The sequence below is a fragment of the Ammospiza nelsoni genome, chromosome Z (genome assembly GCF_027579445.1).
Source record: "Ammospiza nelsoni isolate bAmmNel1 chromosome Z, bAmmNel1.pri, whole genome shotgun sequence".
In the NCBI taxonomy this organism is placed as follows: Eukaryota; Metazoa; Chordata; class Aves; order Passeriformes; family Passerellidae; genus Ammospiza; species Ammospiza nelsoni.
In genome coordinates this window covers 17,713,750-17,729,187 of record NC_080669.1, presented here as the reverse complement: position 1 = coordinate 17,729,187, position 15,438 = coordinate 17,713,750, and the positions used below count along the sequence as shown (strand labels likewise).

At 39.9% G+C, this 15,438-nt stretch overlaps 1 protein-coding gene across 3 annotated transcripts in view; it reads left to right on the top strand.

Annotated features, from left to right (window-relative positions):
* Positions 1-15,438, top strand: part of SVEP1 (sushi, von Willebrand factor type A, EGF and pentraxin domain containing 1) — a 118,416-nt gene that overhangs the window by 35,055 nt on the left and 67,923 nt on the right. For all 3 annotated transcript variants that reach the window (XM_059492970.1, XM_059492971.1, XM_059492969.1), the window contains exons 4-7: positions 3,223-3,381; positions 3,627-3,806; positions 8,704-8,883; positions 13,153-13,350. In XM_059492970.1, the coding sequence (XP_059348953.1) occupies positions 3,223-3,381; positions 3,627-3,806; positions 8,704-8,883; positions 13,153-13,350 (717 nt within the window). The remainder of the gene's footprint in view (positions 1-3,222; positions 3,382-3,626; positions 3,807-8,703; positions 8,884-13,152; positions 13,351-15,438) is intronic.

Sequence of the window (15,438 nt, the reverse complement as noted above, 5' to 3'; positions counted from 1 at the left end):
ATTAGGACCAAAGAATATGATCTTTCCCTGTAGTAAGTTTTTTGCTGGTACAGAGTTGCTGAATGCATACAGGTGACTAGAGTGAAATTTGGCACTGCTTGGTCCTAGAAGATTCCCAGCTGTATGATCAGTCATGGATTGAGCCACATGTGCTCTTCAGATGTGTTTGTCCCTTAGGCTCTGTCTTAGCTTTGAATCCATCACTGAGTGTGGGCTTGGGCCATGCTGTAGTGCTGGCTAGGATGGATCTGCCATCTAGCTGGATCAAATGCGGACAGTCCAGAGCAGATGGCCAGGGCTCTGCTCATCCACAGCTGATTTTGGATGGTTTTAACGTGAGCTGTGGCCAGGCTAACCTCTGCGACTGTCATGGAAATGATGGAAATGCACAGTGTGCTTATGCTCTATTCTTAAATCATCTCTTTGACCTCTCAGGATAGGCTGTGTGATCTCACACACTTGGAAGTGTCGCTGTAAGCCAGTGCTTTCTGGCAAAGATTCTGAATGAAACTCATGTGGAGTTTCGTAGTTTGAATATGTCTAGGGCATATGTGGGATCAATGAGCAGGGATTCAGACTTGAAGAAAATTCCACATCAAATGCCAAGTTAAGGATATACTTCAACTTCCTGTAAAGGCAGTGATAAGCATTTGAAGCATACATAAAGAACGAGGACATTTGGGAAAACATGTTTTTCTCAGTAGAGACATTAATAATGATCTTAACAGTGTTATTTACCTCCTGCTGCTTGACTGGAAAGAGCAAATTGTAAGTGTAATTTCAGAATTAATCATTTTCTTCAAAGCCAGACTGATTCAAAGCTCTAAGCAAATTACTGGGTTTATTGTTAGAAATGTTCACATCATAGAATGGATGATTACTTCTATTCCACAGTTCTTAAAACAGAGAGAAAATTGCTGCTGTTTTATTTTAGGTGAGGTTGAAAGGAAAAGAGAAATTAGGTTGAGGGTTTGTTGGTTTATGGGGGGGATTTTTTTGGAATGGAACACCATTCCAAAAAATTTGGAATGGAACACCAATAGTTTAGATGTCATTTTATATGCCATACATGGAAAAGAAGAGGCTAATTTACTTCAACTGGCATATGGAGGGCATCTCTGTCACAGAGCAGGTCCCCTGTGATGCTTAATTTACACTCTTTCCTGTGTCCTCTTGGATGCACTTCATCACTTTGTGCTGGATACAGTTTTAAAAAGGATGCACAGAGACCTTCACAAAGTGCCAGATGGAAATATTTCAGAGATTTCAGAGCAATGCCTCTGATACTCTCATCATCTAAAGCAGGAGAGATTATTTTGGAGACATGTGATGTCCAAGATGGGAATTTCTGCACAGAACAAAGGATAGAAACAGAAGTCCAAAAAGATTGTCTTGGATGGGAAGAACAGGTGAATTATATGAAAGGGACTTTTTTTCCCAATACTTTTCTGAAAATCCCAAAACAAAAATTAAAAAATCCCTTCTCTAAATCAGATTGGATTTTTCTGCCTATTTCATTCCTGAATTGCTTTCTTTTGTATTTATATCTCTTACTGAATAGGCATTGTCATTGTCTCCTTAAAAGTGTGTTTAAAATACAAATTAGTGAATCCAATTTCAGCACCCAAAACTGCCCCTTAACTGGAAGCCACTCATTGCTTTCTTCAAAAAAACCACTCAAAGTTTTTTGAAAATCCAACAAAAGTATTTTCTCTGGAAGGTATCCAAAAAATCATCCTCCTTCTGGAAAGTGCCACCTGTTCATATTGGCTGATTTTTTGGGGGGGTATATTCCACAAAAATTGGCTTATGTAAGTAAATTCTCTCATGACAGGTGAGGAGAAAGGAGAATGGATTTTCTTTTGCCTTTGTTTTTTTGGTTTGGTTTGTTTTTTTTTCCAGTTGCCTAGAAAGCAGTAGGTTTTAATTAGGAAGACAAGAGGCAGAGTATCTTTGCATCCAAGTCTGAGAATAGACCAAGTTGGTCTTATAGCTACCAAAGAGGAGGTTGGTACTGCCAGAATATCTGAGCTCCAGTAAATACAGCTCCGTAGGAGAGACCAATTCCACAAGCAAGGCACACCTAACTGTGTAAGGAGGGAGTCACTGGAGCCTGGTTGTGGTTGTACTGTTCTTCATCCCATTCAGAGCTGCATCAAATGGTACCAATTGGCTGAGGGGAGAATGACAGGGCCTGACCTGCAGTCTGAAGGAGAAAATGTGGCCATTTTGCTGACAATTAAGTTAATGGAGTGAGAGTTTTTTGGCCAGGTTTCAGTGTTCCTATTGCATAATAGAATATTTCCTGAACTTTTCATTAGCAGTTACATTTTTCAGCACAAGTGTCTTTGCGTTTCAAGCGGTAATCTGGTCAATCAAAATTTCACTTTAGCAGCAGTTGCTGTGTTGTCTTGTTGATTAGTCACTCCCCTAATTCACACGTCTTGTGAAAGAAACACAAATAATTACAGTGATTTCCTGAAGACAAGAATTCAAGGCAGAGAGCATTAAGGTTTAGAGCTATCAAACCCATCTGAAGTTCTCTGGTGAGAGGTGCCTTTTCCCTGTGCATTTTCTCTGCCTTAGAAAAACGTCACCTGTATGTTTTTAAAGCCTGTGTGTGCAGTTGCACAGAATTAATAATATGAAATGCAATGTAAATGAGTGCAAAGGCCTCAAGCAGTAGTTGCTATGATTAACTCCTTCATTGTTTGTGCCTCTCACATTTCAGCACATCTAGTATGTAGATCATATATATCATATGACCATAATGCGTAAATCCAAGGCAGGAGTTTTACTGGCTTGTATTAGCTTTCAGCTAAGAATCTCTATGCATTAAACATCTTGTAGTTTTGAATGGCAAGGATTAAGTCTGAACTGATTTTTTACAGCTCTGAATCAAGAATGTCTGCATAAGGTCTGCACAGGTTTTGTCAGTGAAAATCTGGTGTGTCTTCTGGGACTGGGTTTCTTTTCAAGATAATTAATCATGGACTTAATGTCAGTCCCCAGACAGTCACTATAGATAACTCCACCAGGTCTGGTAGGCATTAGTTCAAACCTGTTAAGAAGTCTGCAGTACTTCAAGTGGAGAATGCTCCTGCCCTAGGTGACACTGAATATATAAATGAAAATGTAGAAAGCGTAAAACAACACACCTGAAAAAATACGCTAGGTGAAAGATGAATGCCCTGATTCCTTTCTGTTTTCTTTTGCTGAAAGCTTGTCCACCAGGAACGTACAAGCCTGAAGGTTCACCAGGTGGAATCAGTACTTGCATCTCGTGTCCTGATGAGAATCACACTTCTCCACCGGGAAGTACCTCCCTTGAGGATTGCACGTGCCGGGAGGGTTATCGTGCTGTAGGACAAACCTGTGAAGGTAAGTGTTTCCATCGACAAACAGAATATCCCTGGAATGCACAGTGCAGTGCTGGGACAATTTTTTAATGTGGTTTTGTACTGTAAGGGACATGTCAAATTGCATACAAGATTCTCTCTGTCATTCCAAACCAGCAAAAATGCCGAGGTGCAAGCTGAGTTAGAAATTCTAAAAAATTGTTTTCCTTCAGGGGCCTCTTGCACTCCAGCTAGTAACCACTTTGTTGTGGCTGTTTAATTATTTAGTTGTTCACTGCCCTGAACTGAAGCCCCCTGAAAATGGTCACTTTGTCCAGAATGTCTGCAACAATTACTTTAATGCTGCCTGTGGAATCCGATGCAAGACAGGATTTGATCTCGTTGGAAGCAGCATCCGGCTTTGTCAACCAAATGGGCAGTGGTCTGGATCAGAGGCTACTTGCAGAGGTATGTGTTTGATAAGCATTTTTTCTGTTGTTTGTTCTTAGCAGTGGTTTTCTTCACTCATTACATGGTCGGTTGTGCAGATCTGTCCTGTTAGCCCTGTGTGAAAGTTCGTTCCAAAGGTTGGCTAACACCCCGATCACTCTGTTTCCTTCCTTTATAAACTGGAAGAAGGACTTCTGCAATAGAAAAAGCAGAGCAAGATTGACTAGATGGAAGTCTTTTGCAAGTGAATATACAGATTCCTTCCTTAAACCTCTCTTCACCTCTGTCTACCTAATTTCTATGAATTTTTGTATCTACACTGTATAAATCCAGTGAAATTCTACCAAGTATTTAAATATGTAACAAGATCTTGCCACCAGGCTGTTTTAGATCATCTACCACATTGTCACCATAGAGGGTTGTTGGTCTTGGGGGACATTAGCCATGGAAGAATTCCATTTTGTTTTCTTTCAATTTCTTCTTACCAAAAATAGGAAAGCCTGGGACTTGAGCAGGGTCTTTGGAAGTCTTTTGAGTGGAATTTCAAAAGGGAATGACTGACAATACCCTAGAATTTCACTATGAAAGAATATCAGCCCAAAATACGGTGTGAGACTGAGACACAAGAAAGAGCTCCTGAAAAAAACATTTCTAGATTTTCTGATAGGAACAGAGTTTTGTTTTGCTACAACAAAACTGCCTGAGTTTGCATTTTTTATGATTTAGAATGAAAACTCCAATCCCATGCCTGTATACCTGTCTCATATGTCTTCCAAGGAGAGAATGAAAAAAAAATTAACCAGGTAGAAGCCTTTATCTCCTCAACATCCACAAGATGTAGTTCAGCATGTTTAATTTGACTTGAATGCCCTTGACATTAGTGTGCTACACTGGAAGCTAGAAAATAAAAGCCATCAGCTCATTCTGTAGCTCTTTCCTGGCCTTGTGTTCAGGGCAAAAGGCAGGACTGATCTTTGGTGGAATTAGCAATTTATGACAGTACAGCAAACACTACAGCCCTGAAAGGAACAGCAACTTATGGTTCTGGAAGGAGGAATCTGAGCTAGAGATCAGTCTCTCAGGGTATTCTTTGTATAGCAATTTACTTCAGCTTAGATTTATAGGAACTTTTCAAATAATCACAGAAATCTTAGGTTTCCTTTGTAGCTTCCACTGACAAGAGGAGAAGGTTTCAATAGAAAATCAGTTGTTGGCCAGTACTATGAGGGTATCTTGAGAAGCAGAATTTGGAGCTGTGGACTTTCCAGCAGTCAGAACTGCATGCTGCTTCAAGCAGACTGGGACACTGGGAAACGGCACCTCTGTTAAAGCTTCTGTCACACAGGCACCCTTTGTGCAAAAAATCTGGGAAAAGCTGCAGTCAGGCACAAAGAAGGGATCCTTTATCTTCTCTTTCATGGAGAAGTGGAAGATTCTAGTACTTGAAAATCTTGCTGGAGCATTTAAAGGAATTTGTCTATTTGGAATGTGGTCTTTCTTTAACAAGGCATTTGGAAGGTGAGGGAAAAGTCTGCATTGAGATACTGTCTTGATATTGAGCTAATATACTTTGAAGCATTAGAAGGATATATTTTGACTTGGCTTTGTTTGTGCTGTTGTCCATCATCCTGAAGACTTCCAATTAAAAAAAAATTGAAAATACCACTGTTACATGTGCTGGATCTGCTAGTCTTGATTCACTCAGACTGTGAAAGGGAGCAAGATCAAAGGCATGGTTTATAGCTGTCTTGTTAATCCCAAGAGTATTTTATCACATAAATTAGGAAGAGGAGAGGGAAGGAAAATCCCTTTCCACTGCTTTGGATTTTGACATTAAGTAGTCCTCAGTTCTTTTGCTAGCTAAAATCTGCTGTGCTATTAGAAAGTGATTAATGCAGTCATATGTCATGCAATTAACAGTGACCTAGGGGAAAAAAAACCTGCAAACCCCATATTTAGTCCAGAAAAAAATTATTAGGAGAAACCTCAGAGCAAGCAGAATATCCTGTTATTGTTGTTCCTGTTTCCACTGGCTTTTTGGAAATGGAAAACGTGTTACTGATAAGAGGATGGGCTGGTGTTTAATGCTTGGAACGGTGACTGAGGTAACATGCGCTCAGGTACAGGTTTCTGCCAAAGCCGTGCTGAGACACTGAGTAAGCATGAACACTGAAACACGTGAGGAGGCAAGAGCACTCCAGCTGTGTAGTCCTTCCAGAAGAAATGGCTGGACAGCAGGTAGTGAAGGAACTGCCTCCTCTGTAGGCACAAGAGCCTCCTCACTGCTATTAATTCATTCCGGCTTCCTAAGTAGTAGAGTTTGGTAGAATTTTCTTCTTTTTACTGCAGATTGGGTATTTCTACTTCTGTAGAAGAGCAAGCCTACTTTCTTTTTTAATAGCAAGCCTCCTTTCTTGTGGATAAAGCATTTGAGTTTCAGCTGTAAATATGTTTTTCTTACTCCCCCTATTAGAGTTAAGATACAGCATATTATAAAGCTACTCTGAAGCTCAGAGTGCCTCACAAATGAGCATTTCAAGGCTGTTTTTAAATACACTTCCTAAATAATGCCTGTGCATATGCAAGCACAAAAGTAGTAATACCTTCAGAGAGTAATGTGAGACAGTAGTAACATAAAGACATATTAGGTACATTTGTATGTCTTCTTTCCCTTCTTTCTTATCCCATATACAGAGGTTTTGCTGCTTTTTTTCCACTTAGGTGCCACCATAGCTGTTTGTTTTTTTAAAAAAGACATTATTTTACATGTGTTGTTTGTAGTTTTCAGAGGGTGTGCAGTTAGTGGTAATTATAGAGCTGGCTTGCAATTGAGGCATCATTCAGCCTATATGCCTATTAATTAATTTGAGGTGTCTAGTGGTGTCCACTTGTGTGCAGAGTAAGCAATTAATGGAGAAAGGAGAGGTTGCCAAGTTGGTTTCCCTTTGAGTGCATTTATAGAGGAGATCCTGTTTTGCCTCCTACCTGGCAGTAGCAAGATAAGGTTAATTGGTAAAATCAGCTTCCCAAATCACAGCAGAGAAGTAACTCTCTGAAACCACCCATCACCAGAGGTTGCCCTCCTGCCAATAAGGTAAACAGAAGCTGTGGAAAACAATCAAATAAGAACAGAGCTCCTCTTGTGAGGAAGGGATGAGAGGCTGGGAGAGCTGGGCTTGTTTAGCCTGGAGAAGACTGAGAGGGGATCCTATCAATGTATATAAGTACCTGAAGAGGAGGGAGCCAGGCAATAGAACAAGACTCAACAGGCAGAAACTGATGCACAGCAAGTTCCACCTGAGTAGAAGGAAGAACTTCTTTACAGGGAGAGTGACTTGAGCACTGTAACAGGCCTACCAGAGAGGCTGTGGAGTCTCCCTCAGCAGAGATACTCGAAGCTGTCTGGACACAACCCTGTGTCCAGTGCTCTAGAATGACCAATGCAGAGCAGAGAGGTTGGACTAGAAATGCTCCAGTGGTCCCTTCGAACCGTAGCCATTCTGTGAGTTTAGGGAACTGCAGTCTTGGTTATATTTTTGGGCATAACACCATCTGTCCTCATTTGTTTTTATCCCTCTTTTGAACATACTGGACTGTATCTGCCAACTTCAGCTGAGGTCAGTTTTCAGTTTTTGATCAGAGTTTTCCACTCATGTTGGAAAGCCAGTAGCTGGTTATTGGTGTATCATCATCATCATCATCATCATCACATGCTCATCTCCAGACAGCAGGTGTGCATAGCTTAGCTCCTTGAGGGACCCAAAGGCCAGGTAGTGCATATGTATTTCAGAGTTTTGTCTGGAGGGGATCAAAGACACAAATCCTGGAGCATGACCTCCTAGCTGAAAAGGAACTGCACTGAAAAGACAGTACAGAGGAAATAGGGCCTACTATAAAGTCTTGGGTTATGACTTTGAAACAAAGAACATAAACGCAGGTCATACCATTGCTACATTTTTCTTATTACAATCATTCAGATCTTCTGGGATCAATCTTAATTACAGAGCAGGTTTGTGCTGTATTGGAGCATCAGGATTCAGTAGTAAAACCGTAAGACAATCTCTCTTCACTTCCCTGCTTCCCTGTCTGCATACACATCCTGCACAGGGCTGCATTCTCCTTAGAATCACACTGCTTTCAGTGTTTGCAGGATGTTACAGGGGAAAAGGCTCTGAGCTGAGCAGAGCCAGGATGTCTCCATGCCTGACACCTGAAAGGGTCTCTTTTGTATCAGCAACAACCTGATTTGTTCCTTTTCGTCTCTTGTGGACCTGCTATACAAGCCATATAAACAGCTTGTGTTCCTTCCTTCTCTCTCTGTCTCCTCCAGCATGTTGAACATCTTCTCTTCTGATTTGCTGGGGCCTTCACATGTCTATATTCTATGAATATAGTCCAGAGTGCCTGAGAAAATTTCTGAATACTGGGACACTGTCATCTAACCTGTTCATAAGCTCTTAGCCTGTTCCTGGTGTGTACTCAGCCCCTACCAGCCTGCCAGTTCAAAATCCCCCAAAAGTTCTCAGATGTTGTTGGAGACTAGAAACTCCCAAGAGCACACACTTTTTCACAGGGGGCCATGTGCCTGTAGCTGCCCTGTGTTGGAGGCCAATAGGCATTACCAGCTCAGGCTGCACACTGTGTACCAGATGCACAGTTAGTTTGTTAGTTTGAACTTATGTCAATACTTACGTGAGCTTGGAAGTGTGTGCATACATTCTGTGTTTCAGGAAGAGGAAGGTATCAAGCCTTTGAAAAAATCTACTCTGTACTAGCTCTATTCCCTAAATTCATACAAACTACTGTAACTAATGTACAACAGTATCTCTCCTACCTATCTGAAAACTGGGCATAGTGTAACTCCACTGATCCTCAGTGCTGCTGAGAGTGAACTGGTGTTTTTTCCCCTTTGCAGTTCGAACATGTCCCAGACTTCGGTCTCCTCAAAACGGACACATTAACTGTTCAACAGCTGATATTTCCTACAAGACAGTATGTTTTGTGATCTGCAATGAGGGCTATGAAATTGAAGGAAACAGCAAACTCACCTGCCAGGGAACCTCTCAGTGGGATTCAAAGGAGCCAAAGTGTGTGGGTAGGTATCTGATCTAACTCTGTCTGTGTTAGAGTCCAGCCTTTTCTGACATGCTGTCACAGGTGAGAAATTCTTCATGTTTTAATAACTGGTGAAGCTAAGACATAAATGAGAATTTGTCAATGGATGTTTCATACACATCTTAGAAGTTGGGGAAGGGCAAAGGAATTTGTAAATGGAGAAAGTGGACAGATTATCATTTAAATACAGTGGAGGGCTGATTACTGAAAGGCTGTTGGATCTCGTTAGTGTCAGACACTGTCACACAGTGTGTTGCAAGAAACATAGAAGCTGTAGGTCTAGGGATTAAATATGATCAACCAGCAGTTTGAGTTACCATCATAAAACAAAAGTTGACATGCAGACAAAGACTAGCTTATGTTATCCAGGCACTGTGAGTGCTGACTAAAGGTGCAGCTGTTGTCATTTGTGCTGGAACTCACAGGAAGGAAAGAGAGTTTACACAAGTTAGGAGCCAAGCACCATCAGGATTCAGAGGTCACACCAGCTGTGCAGGGATACGTAGGTATGTATTGTGTTCCAAAAAATAAAGGACTATATATTTCAAAATTATCTATAGTTTAGGACTAGTGACAGGTATTGAATTAACTTTGGAAAGGAAGATGATGAAATGCAGTTGAAACACTTCTAAGCATAGATTGAAGCGGGAGGGAAAGTCTGAAGTCCACCAATACAAAAGTTGATCCAGTGCTGACTAAAGTTAGGGTGAAGTATATGTCACCTGGATCCAGTAAATGCAGTGCCAGTAGGGTGACTTCACTTGAACCTCGGGCTATTTCTTTACTGTTTTATTGCAGTCTTAAAAATGTGGACGTGTATGAGACAAGCATGAATTTCTAACTGCAAGTACATTCTCTGAAATTATGAAAATAATCCACAAGAAATAATTTAACAAGACAGTTTGCTAAGAGATCCTAATCTTTCTTCTGTTAAAATCAGTGGAAAAACCTCAATTAACTTCAAAAGGAAGGGACCCTGAAATCCGGTTGGGATATTATAATTAGAAGATTAACTATATTCATCAGTTGAATTCATCCTTCCTAGCTTAGCATTTTGATTAATAAAATCCAGCTCTACTTTCTATCAGAAGATTTCTTCACACCATGCAATATTGCCTCCGTTCCTGGATTATCCATGGCAATATCTTTTTTGCTGAGTCTGAAAAATTTAGTGAGAAAGTTACCTTTGATTGTCAGAAAGGAAAGAGTCTTAGCTAGGAAGCATCTCTGCTGCTTCTTGTGACTGGTGTTTAGAACAAGCTTGCTGAAATTCTGGTTCAATATTCATGTGTGGAGTTTTATTCAGGGAGAAATGTAAATCAGAACACTGATATTGTATACTCCTCTTGAAGGTTGAAGCTACCCTTTGTAGCCATTTTCTGAATATCATCATTGTCATAGATGTATTATCTGTTAATTTTTAGTCCAAATAGCTCCTAACTATTATTTACAGTCTGCTATATAAAAGGTACTGGAAATCCTGCTGTATTTAGGCATTTGCAATTGATAATTTATTAATTTCATATTCTTCTGTTAGAAAACTGAAATGGAGTTTTCTTCAGTCTGTTACCTTGAAACATTTCTTGGACTCAGGATATCCTTGTTGCTGATTTTCTGAATGCTTTTGGGTTCGATTGCTCATCAGTGCAAAGTTTGCCATATTTGCAAGTTAGCTCACTGAGACTGTACCAGAGCCATGTGTAACCAAAACTGACACTGCCACAAAACATAACATTTCCTGGATTGTTTACAGTCATTTCTGTGAGATCTATTGTCATGCATCTCTTTCTAAGAGACTGGAAGGTAATACAAGTTTGGATATTACACAAGTTTAAAATTTTTGTCTTTTTCATTAAAGATATTGTTATGAATTAGCTACTTCTGAGGAGGCTACATGTGTTTTATAGGTGTCTGACAAACAAGATATCTGCTGAAAAAGGAAAGCTTGGTCATTTGTCCAGTTTGGGGGGAAAAAAAACAAAACTGGGAAAGCTCCATAGTCATGTTCTTTTGTTTCTTACCCATCTGCAAAAGTTTAATATCAATCACTTTTAAATAAATAAATTTTGTAAGATGCTTTTCTCCTTTCTTTGTTCAAGGTTTAGTGAAGTAAAAATACAAATGACATCCTCCAGGGTGTTGATGCCATCTAGCGTTGGAAGAGCTGCTAATTCACACTAACTGCTGCTGGCCAGTTTTACTTCCTGCAGCAATCTTGGCAAAGGATTGAAGGAAGGAGGCATGATTTACCTCCTTTGCCTAATGTTCTTATTTGCCAAGTTCCTTTTGATGTTGAAAATTACAATGCAGTGTTATGTTTCATCACAGGTGCCTGCAGGTGAAAGCAGGTTCTTGTATCTCCTTAGAAATACTCCTGTAATAATTTCCTACCAATATGACTAATGTCATTGAAATCCCTCTACCCTTAATGAATTCCAGACTTTTGGATCAGCTTGCTCAAATTCTGGAGTTGAGCACAGATAAAAAATCTAAACAACACTATTGTAGTTGCTTTTCCTGGTAAAAACCTGTCTTACTTAAAAGAAATTCCCTTTTGCTAGATACACCAAATTTTATTCTGATTTTTGTCAGACATTTTAGGATTGTGCTGTAGTTGGATTTTTCTACTATAGCTGGATGTATTTCAAGCAAGAGGCTCAGCTGTTTTTACTTCCCTGTTAGAGCTGCAACTTCCTCTGCTTTTCATGCTTACATGTTTCAGTTTCTCTACTTGTTCCCACACTAATATACATTTTAATGCTTTTAGCTTCACTCTACAAATACTGTTTTTAAAATTTGTTATCTTTTTGCTGTTTGTCAATTACCTTCATGTCATAAGCAACCAAAACTTAGGGTTTGGGGTTTTTTTTCTCTGATGGATTTGTTCCACCTTGCAGAGCCATCAGTGTCTCCCTGAACTATAGAAATGAGTTGGAAGTGTTTGTGCACTGTGCATCCCTTTGAAATGAAGTGCAGTTGTTAATTGCTTGGGCTTTTGAGCATTTCAGCATTGAGGGTTTAAATTTCAGAAAATACACAGAATGCTTAGAATCTTTAAATTTCTTTTATGCATAAAAATCAGTTTTCAGTTACTTGCTTTGGGAAAGGAGAGGAGGAAAAAGGAATGTGAAGTATTTCGAATGTGAATCACTTTTGTGTCGTTAAACCATTGCTACGAGCTCAGTAGAACTTGCCCTCTGTGTAGCTGGGTTGGGTTGGTTTTTGTGTTCTCTTGGTGTAAAGACCTGTCTGATTTCTGCACTGGCAAGTTGTAAAGAGTTACAGGTCTTCTCATTGGCTCTGAATAAGGGAGCATTTTTCTTGTGTGTTTGCCTATTAACTGTTCTAAGAAACAGTACAGAAAGTGTGCAAACTGCATTCATGAGATAGTCCCTTTTTGCCCCTTTGTTAATGTCTCCATATTTGAAGTAAAAATAACATTCCTAAAAACAACAGCTTAAGAATAAAACAAAGCTTTTGTGAACCTGTTTAAACACATCATGGTTTTTGCTTTGATGCAAACTGTCTTCAGGATTTGTAGTGAACCTTATTAATGGAGTAGTTCAAAACTTCCTTTAAAACCTTTAAGCAACCATCGACCCTCCCTGATTTTACAGAGCTCAGCTGCTTCCTATGATTACCCTGAGTCTTTCCAGCTGTTTTGAACACAGACAAGACCAAGTCAAATTTAATTTGGTTTGGAATGCAGTAAGCAAAATCATGTGTCATGTCCCTAACCTATAAAGAGTTCATGGCAGAATATCCTTCTTCTTCTCCCTTTCTTATTTCAAGATAAAGTATAGAAGATGTAGAAAGCTACAGGTCCTCTTCAATGCCCTCTCTCCTGCTATGGTCTAGTTTTCATGGAAGCGAAGAAATGCAACTGCAAAGCAACCATGAAAGATGAAGTTGTATGGAGAAGAAGAAGAAATTTTTAAAAAGGCAAATCTATAGAATAAGATATAGTGGATCTGCATGAAAATTATCATGTTTTGGTTTCAGTGAAGAGCATGAGCAGGAAATAGAAGAACTGATAAACTGGCTGCTGTTTACTTCAGTCATAACTGAAAGTCAAGTAGCAAAGTTTCATCAGCTTGTAATGTTTGGTGCACTCACACCCCTACAGACTCTTGAAAAGACTGTGTATTTTTTGTTCCCACTAATTTTCCACATAATGTTATTTGCAGGTTTTCTGAATGTGTACTTTGTGTATGTCAGTTATAAGTCATGTTCTGCTGCTGTCTTGCAGAAAAGCGTTGTCCCATCCTCCAGAAACCAGCAGGTGTGACAGTTCTCCCTCCCAGATGTGGGCTGGAGCCTGCCATTTCTGGGACTGTGTGCCAGCTGAGCTGTCCCCAGGGATTCATCTTGTCTGGAGCTAGAGAAGAAATAAGGTGCATTTCATTTGGGAGATGGAGTGCAAACATCCAGGAGGCTCTGTGTAAAGGTAGAGCACAAAATCATGTCTGCGTATACACGAGTGCAGAATTGAGGGGAAGCGCACAGCAAATAACTGAGTGAGAACAGGCTTGGGGTGGGGGAAGCACAACTTGCACAGTGTGCAAGAAGTATTGCCTGTACCTTTACAGCTTGCCTGTCAGATTTAATTGTAGTTTGTAATAAAAATGTGGAGTTCAGAGATCCCTTGAGTGTGATCTTGTAGTGTTCATCATCAAGTTTCTCTCCCGGGCTCCATCTCTCATTTGTTAGGAAGCTGCCTGAGGTAAATTTCAAATTACAAAGAGGAGGTGAAAGCTCATAGCTTGAAGATATTCAAAGTGGAACCCACACTTCTAATAAAGTAATAATAAAATAAACTTATGATTTAGCACAAGTTTATGTAAATGCTGTAAAGGCTGTGTAAGGCCTGGCTGATAGAAAGACTATAGAGAAAAGTTCATTTTAGTTGTCTTTGAGGGGCTGCAGCTGTTGATATGCCCCAAGCAACAATGCACAAGAGTTAAGGCCAGAATTTTAACACCAAGTGCAGTGGCTGGCACAGAGTGTGAAGCTGGGCAGGAGGTGGCATGCATTTCAGTATGGTTCTGCCATATTTACCCCCCTCTCTTCTAGAAGTGCTAGGTTATCTATTCCCTTACACACAGCCATAACTGAACTGGAAAGGGTCTGGCTTTGGATTATAGTGGGATAAAAACAGGAGTTTCTCTGGGAATGTGCTATTCACCTCTTTGTGAACTATTGTGCTCTGAGAATTATTTCTTTCGCCCCAAACTGGGGCCCTGGCCAGCCCCTGGGTGCTGGAACAGCACAGAAAACAGTCACGCCAGTTGTCATGCCAGGTCGCTACAGAAACTGAGGCTTTTTTTCCTCTGTACAGGCCAGGAAGATTTTTCTCTCTCTCTTTAAACATACTGCTTCCCATTTTGTGATGTACCACATTGTTTTTCTGAATCTCTTGTGTAAACCTGGGCCAAACCACAGTTTTTAATATTTGATGGGATCCCAGGACAAGCTGAAGTGTTTAGATCAAGATAAAAGAGCCTGGCTTGGGTTCAAGCTTTTAGGTACTACCAGTGCATAAACCTCTAATGTAGGAGGCACTGAGAAACTATGAAGCTTATTCTTTTTTAATAAAAATGAACAGTTGTGTTTCAATTGCTTACATTCTTGTTATTGTCTTTCTCTGTTTTGCTGCCAACATATTTGGCCAGTTCAAAAGAGCCATTTTCTTTCTGACTTATTTATTATTACCCTTTTTAGAGAATTTCACTTTCAAGTGGAATTTGCCCCAGCCTGAAGGCTGTGGTCAAGGGAGTGTGAACCATAAGTGGTAGTTATTTATAAGAGTGCATTTCTAATGAAATTTTCATTTGAATGAGTTCAAAGGAAGGCAAAGTCCCACGTATTTACTGCTTTGCCTTCTTAATTATGTAATTTAATTGCCCAAGTTATGTTTTTACTGGAACTATTTCATAATAAAAATATAAGTTATATCAGTTCTGAGTTGTTTTAAAGCCTCTTGGGCATAGATGAGTTCAGAGCCAAATGTATCCCTATCTTATGATTCTAGAGACTATATATCAAGCACTACAGCAATAAAAAAACCTGACCACAAATGTTTTGGGGGACCCTGTGCCAAGGAACTGAAGAAGTACTTCAAGTTTGTCAGAGAAACTTGAGGTGTAAATGTTGGTGGTGGTGTTACCCATATTGTACCACCAGTCCTCTGGAAACTTCTGGCATTGTCACATGTCACAAGAAGACTCCATTTGCCCTACATAATACCTTGTAACAGGAGTTTATTAAGGAACATTTCCAGCAACTGCTGTCTGAATTCTTGACACTGTCACTTTAAGTCAATTCCACAGCATGCTCCAGAGAATTTGAGTCACTATTGTCTTGTTTATAGTATCTATAGTATGTCACAACTACTTTCAGGTTTTTTTCATTGCTGACTATCACAAACAAGTGTTTTCATCTGTGTGTGTCCTGTGTCTGGGCAGGGAAAGGAAATGGATGGAAAAGGAAGGGATGGGTAATTAAAGAAACAAAATTATTCTTATTTATTATTTGG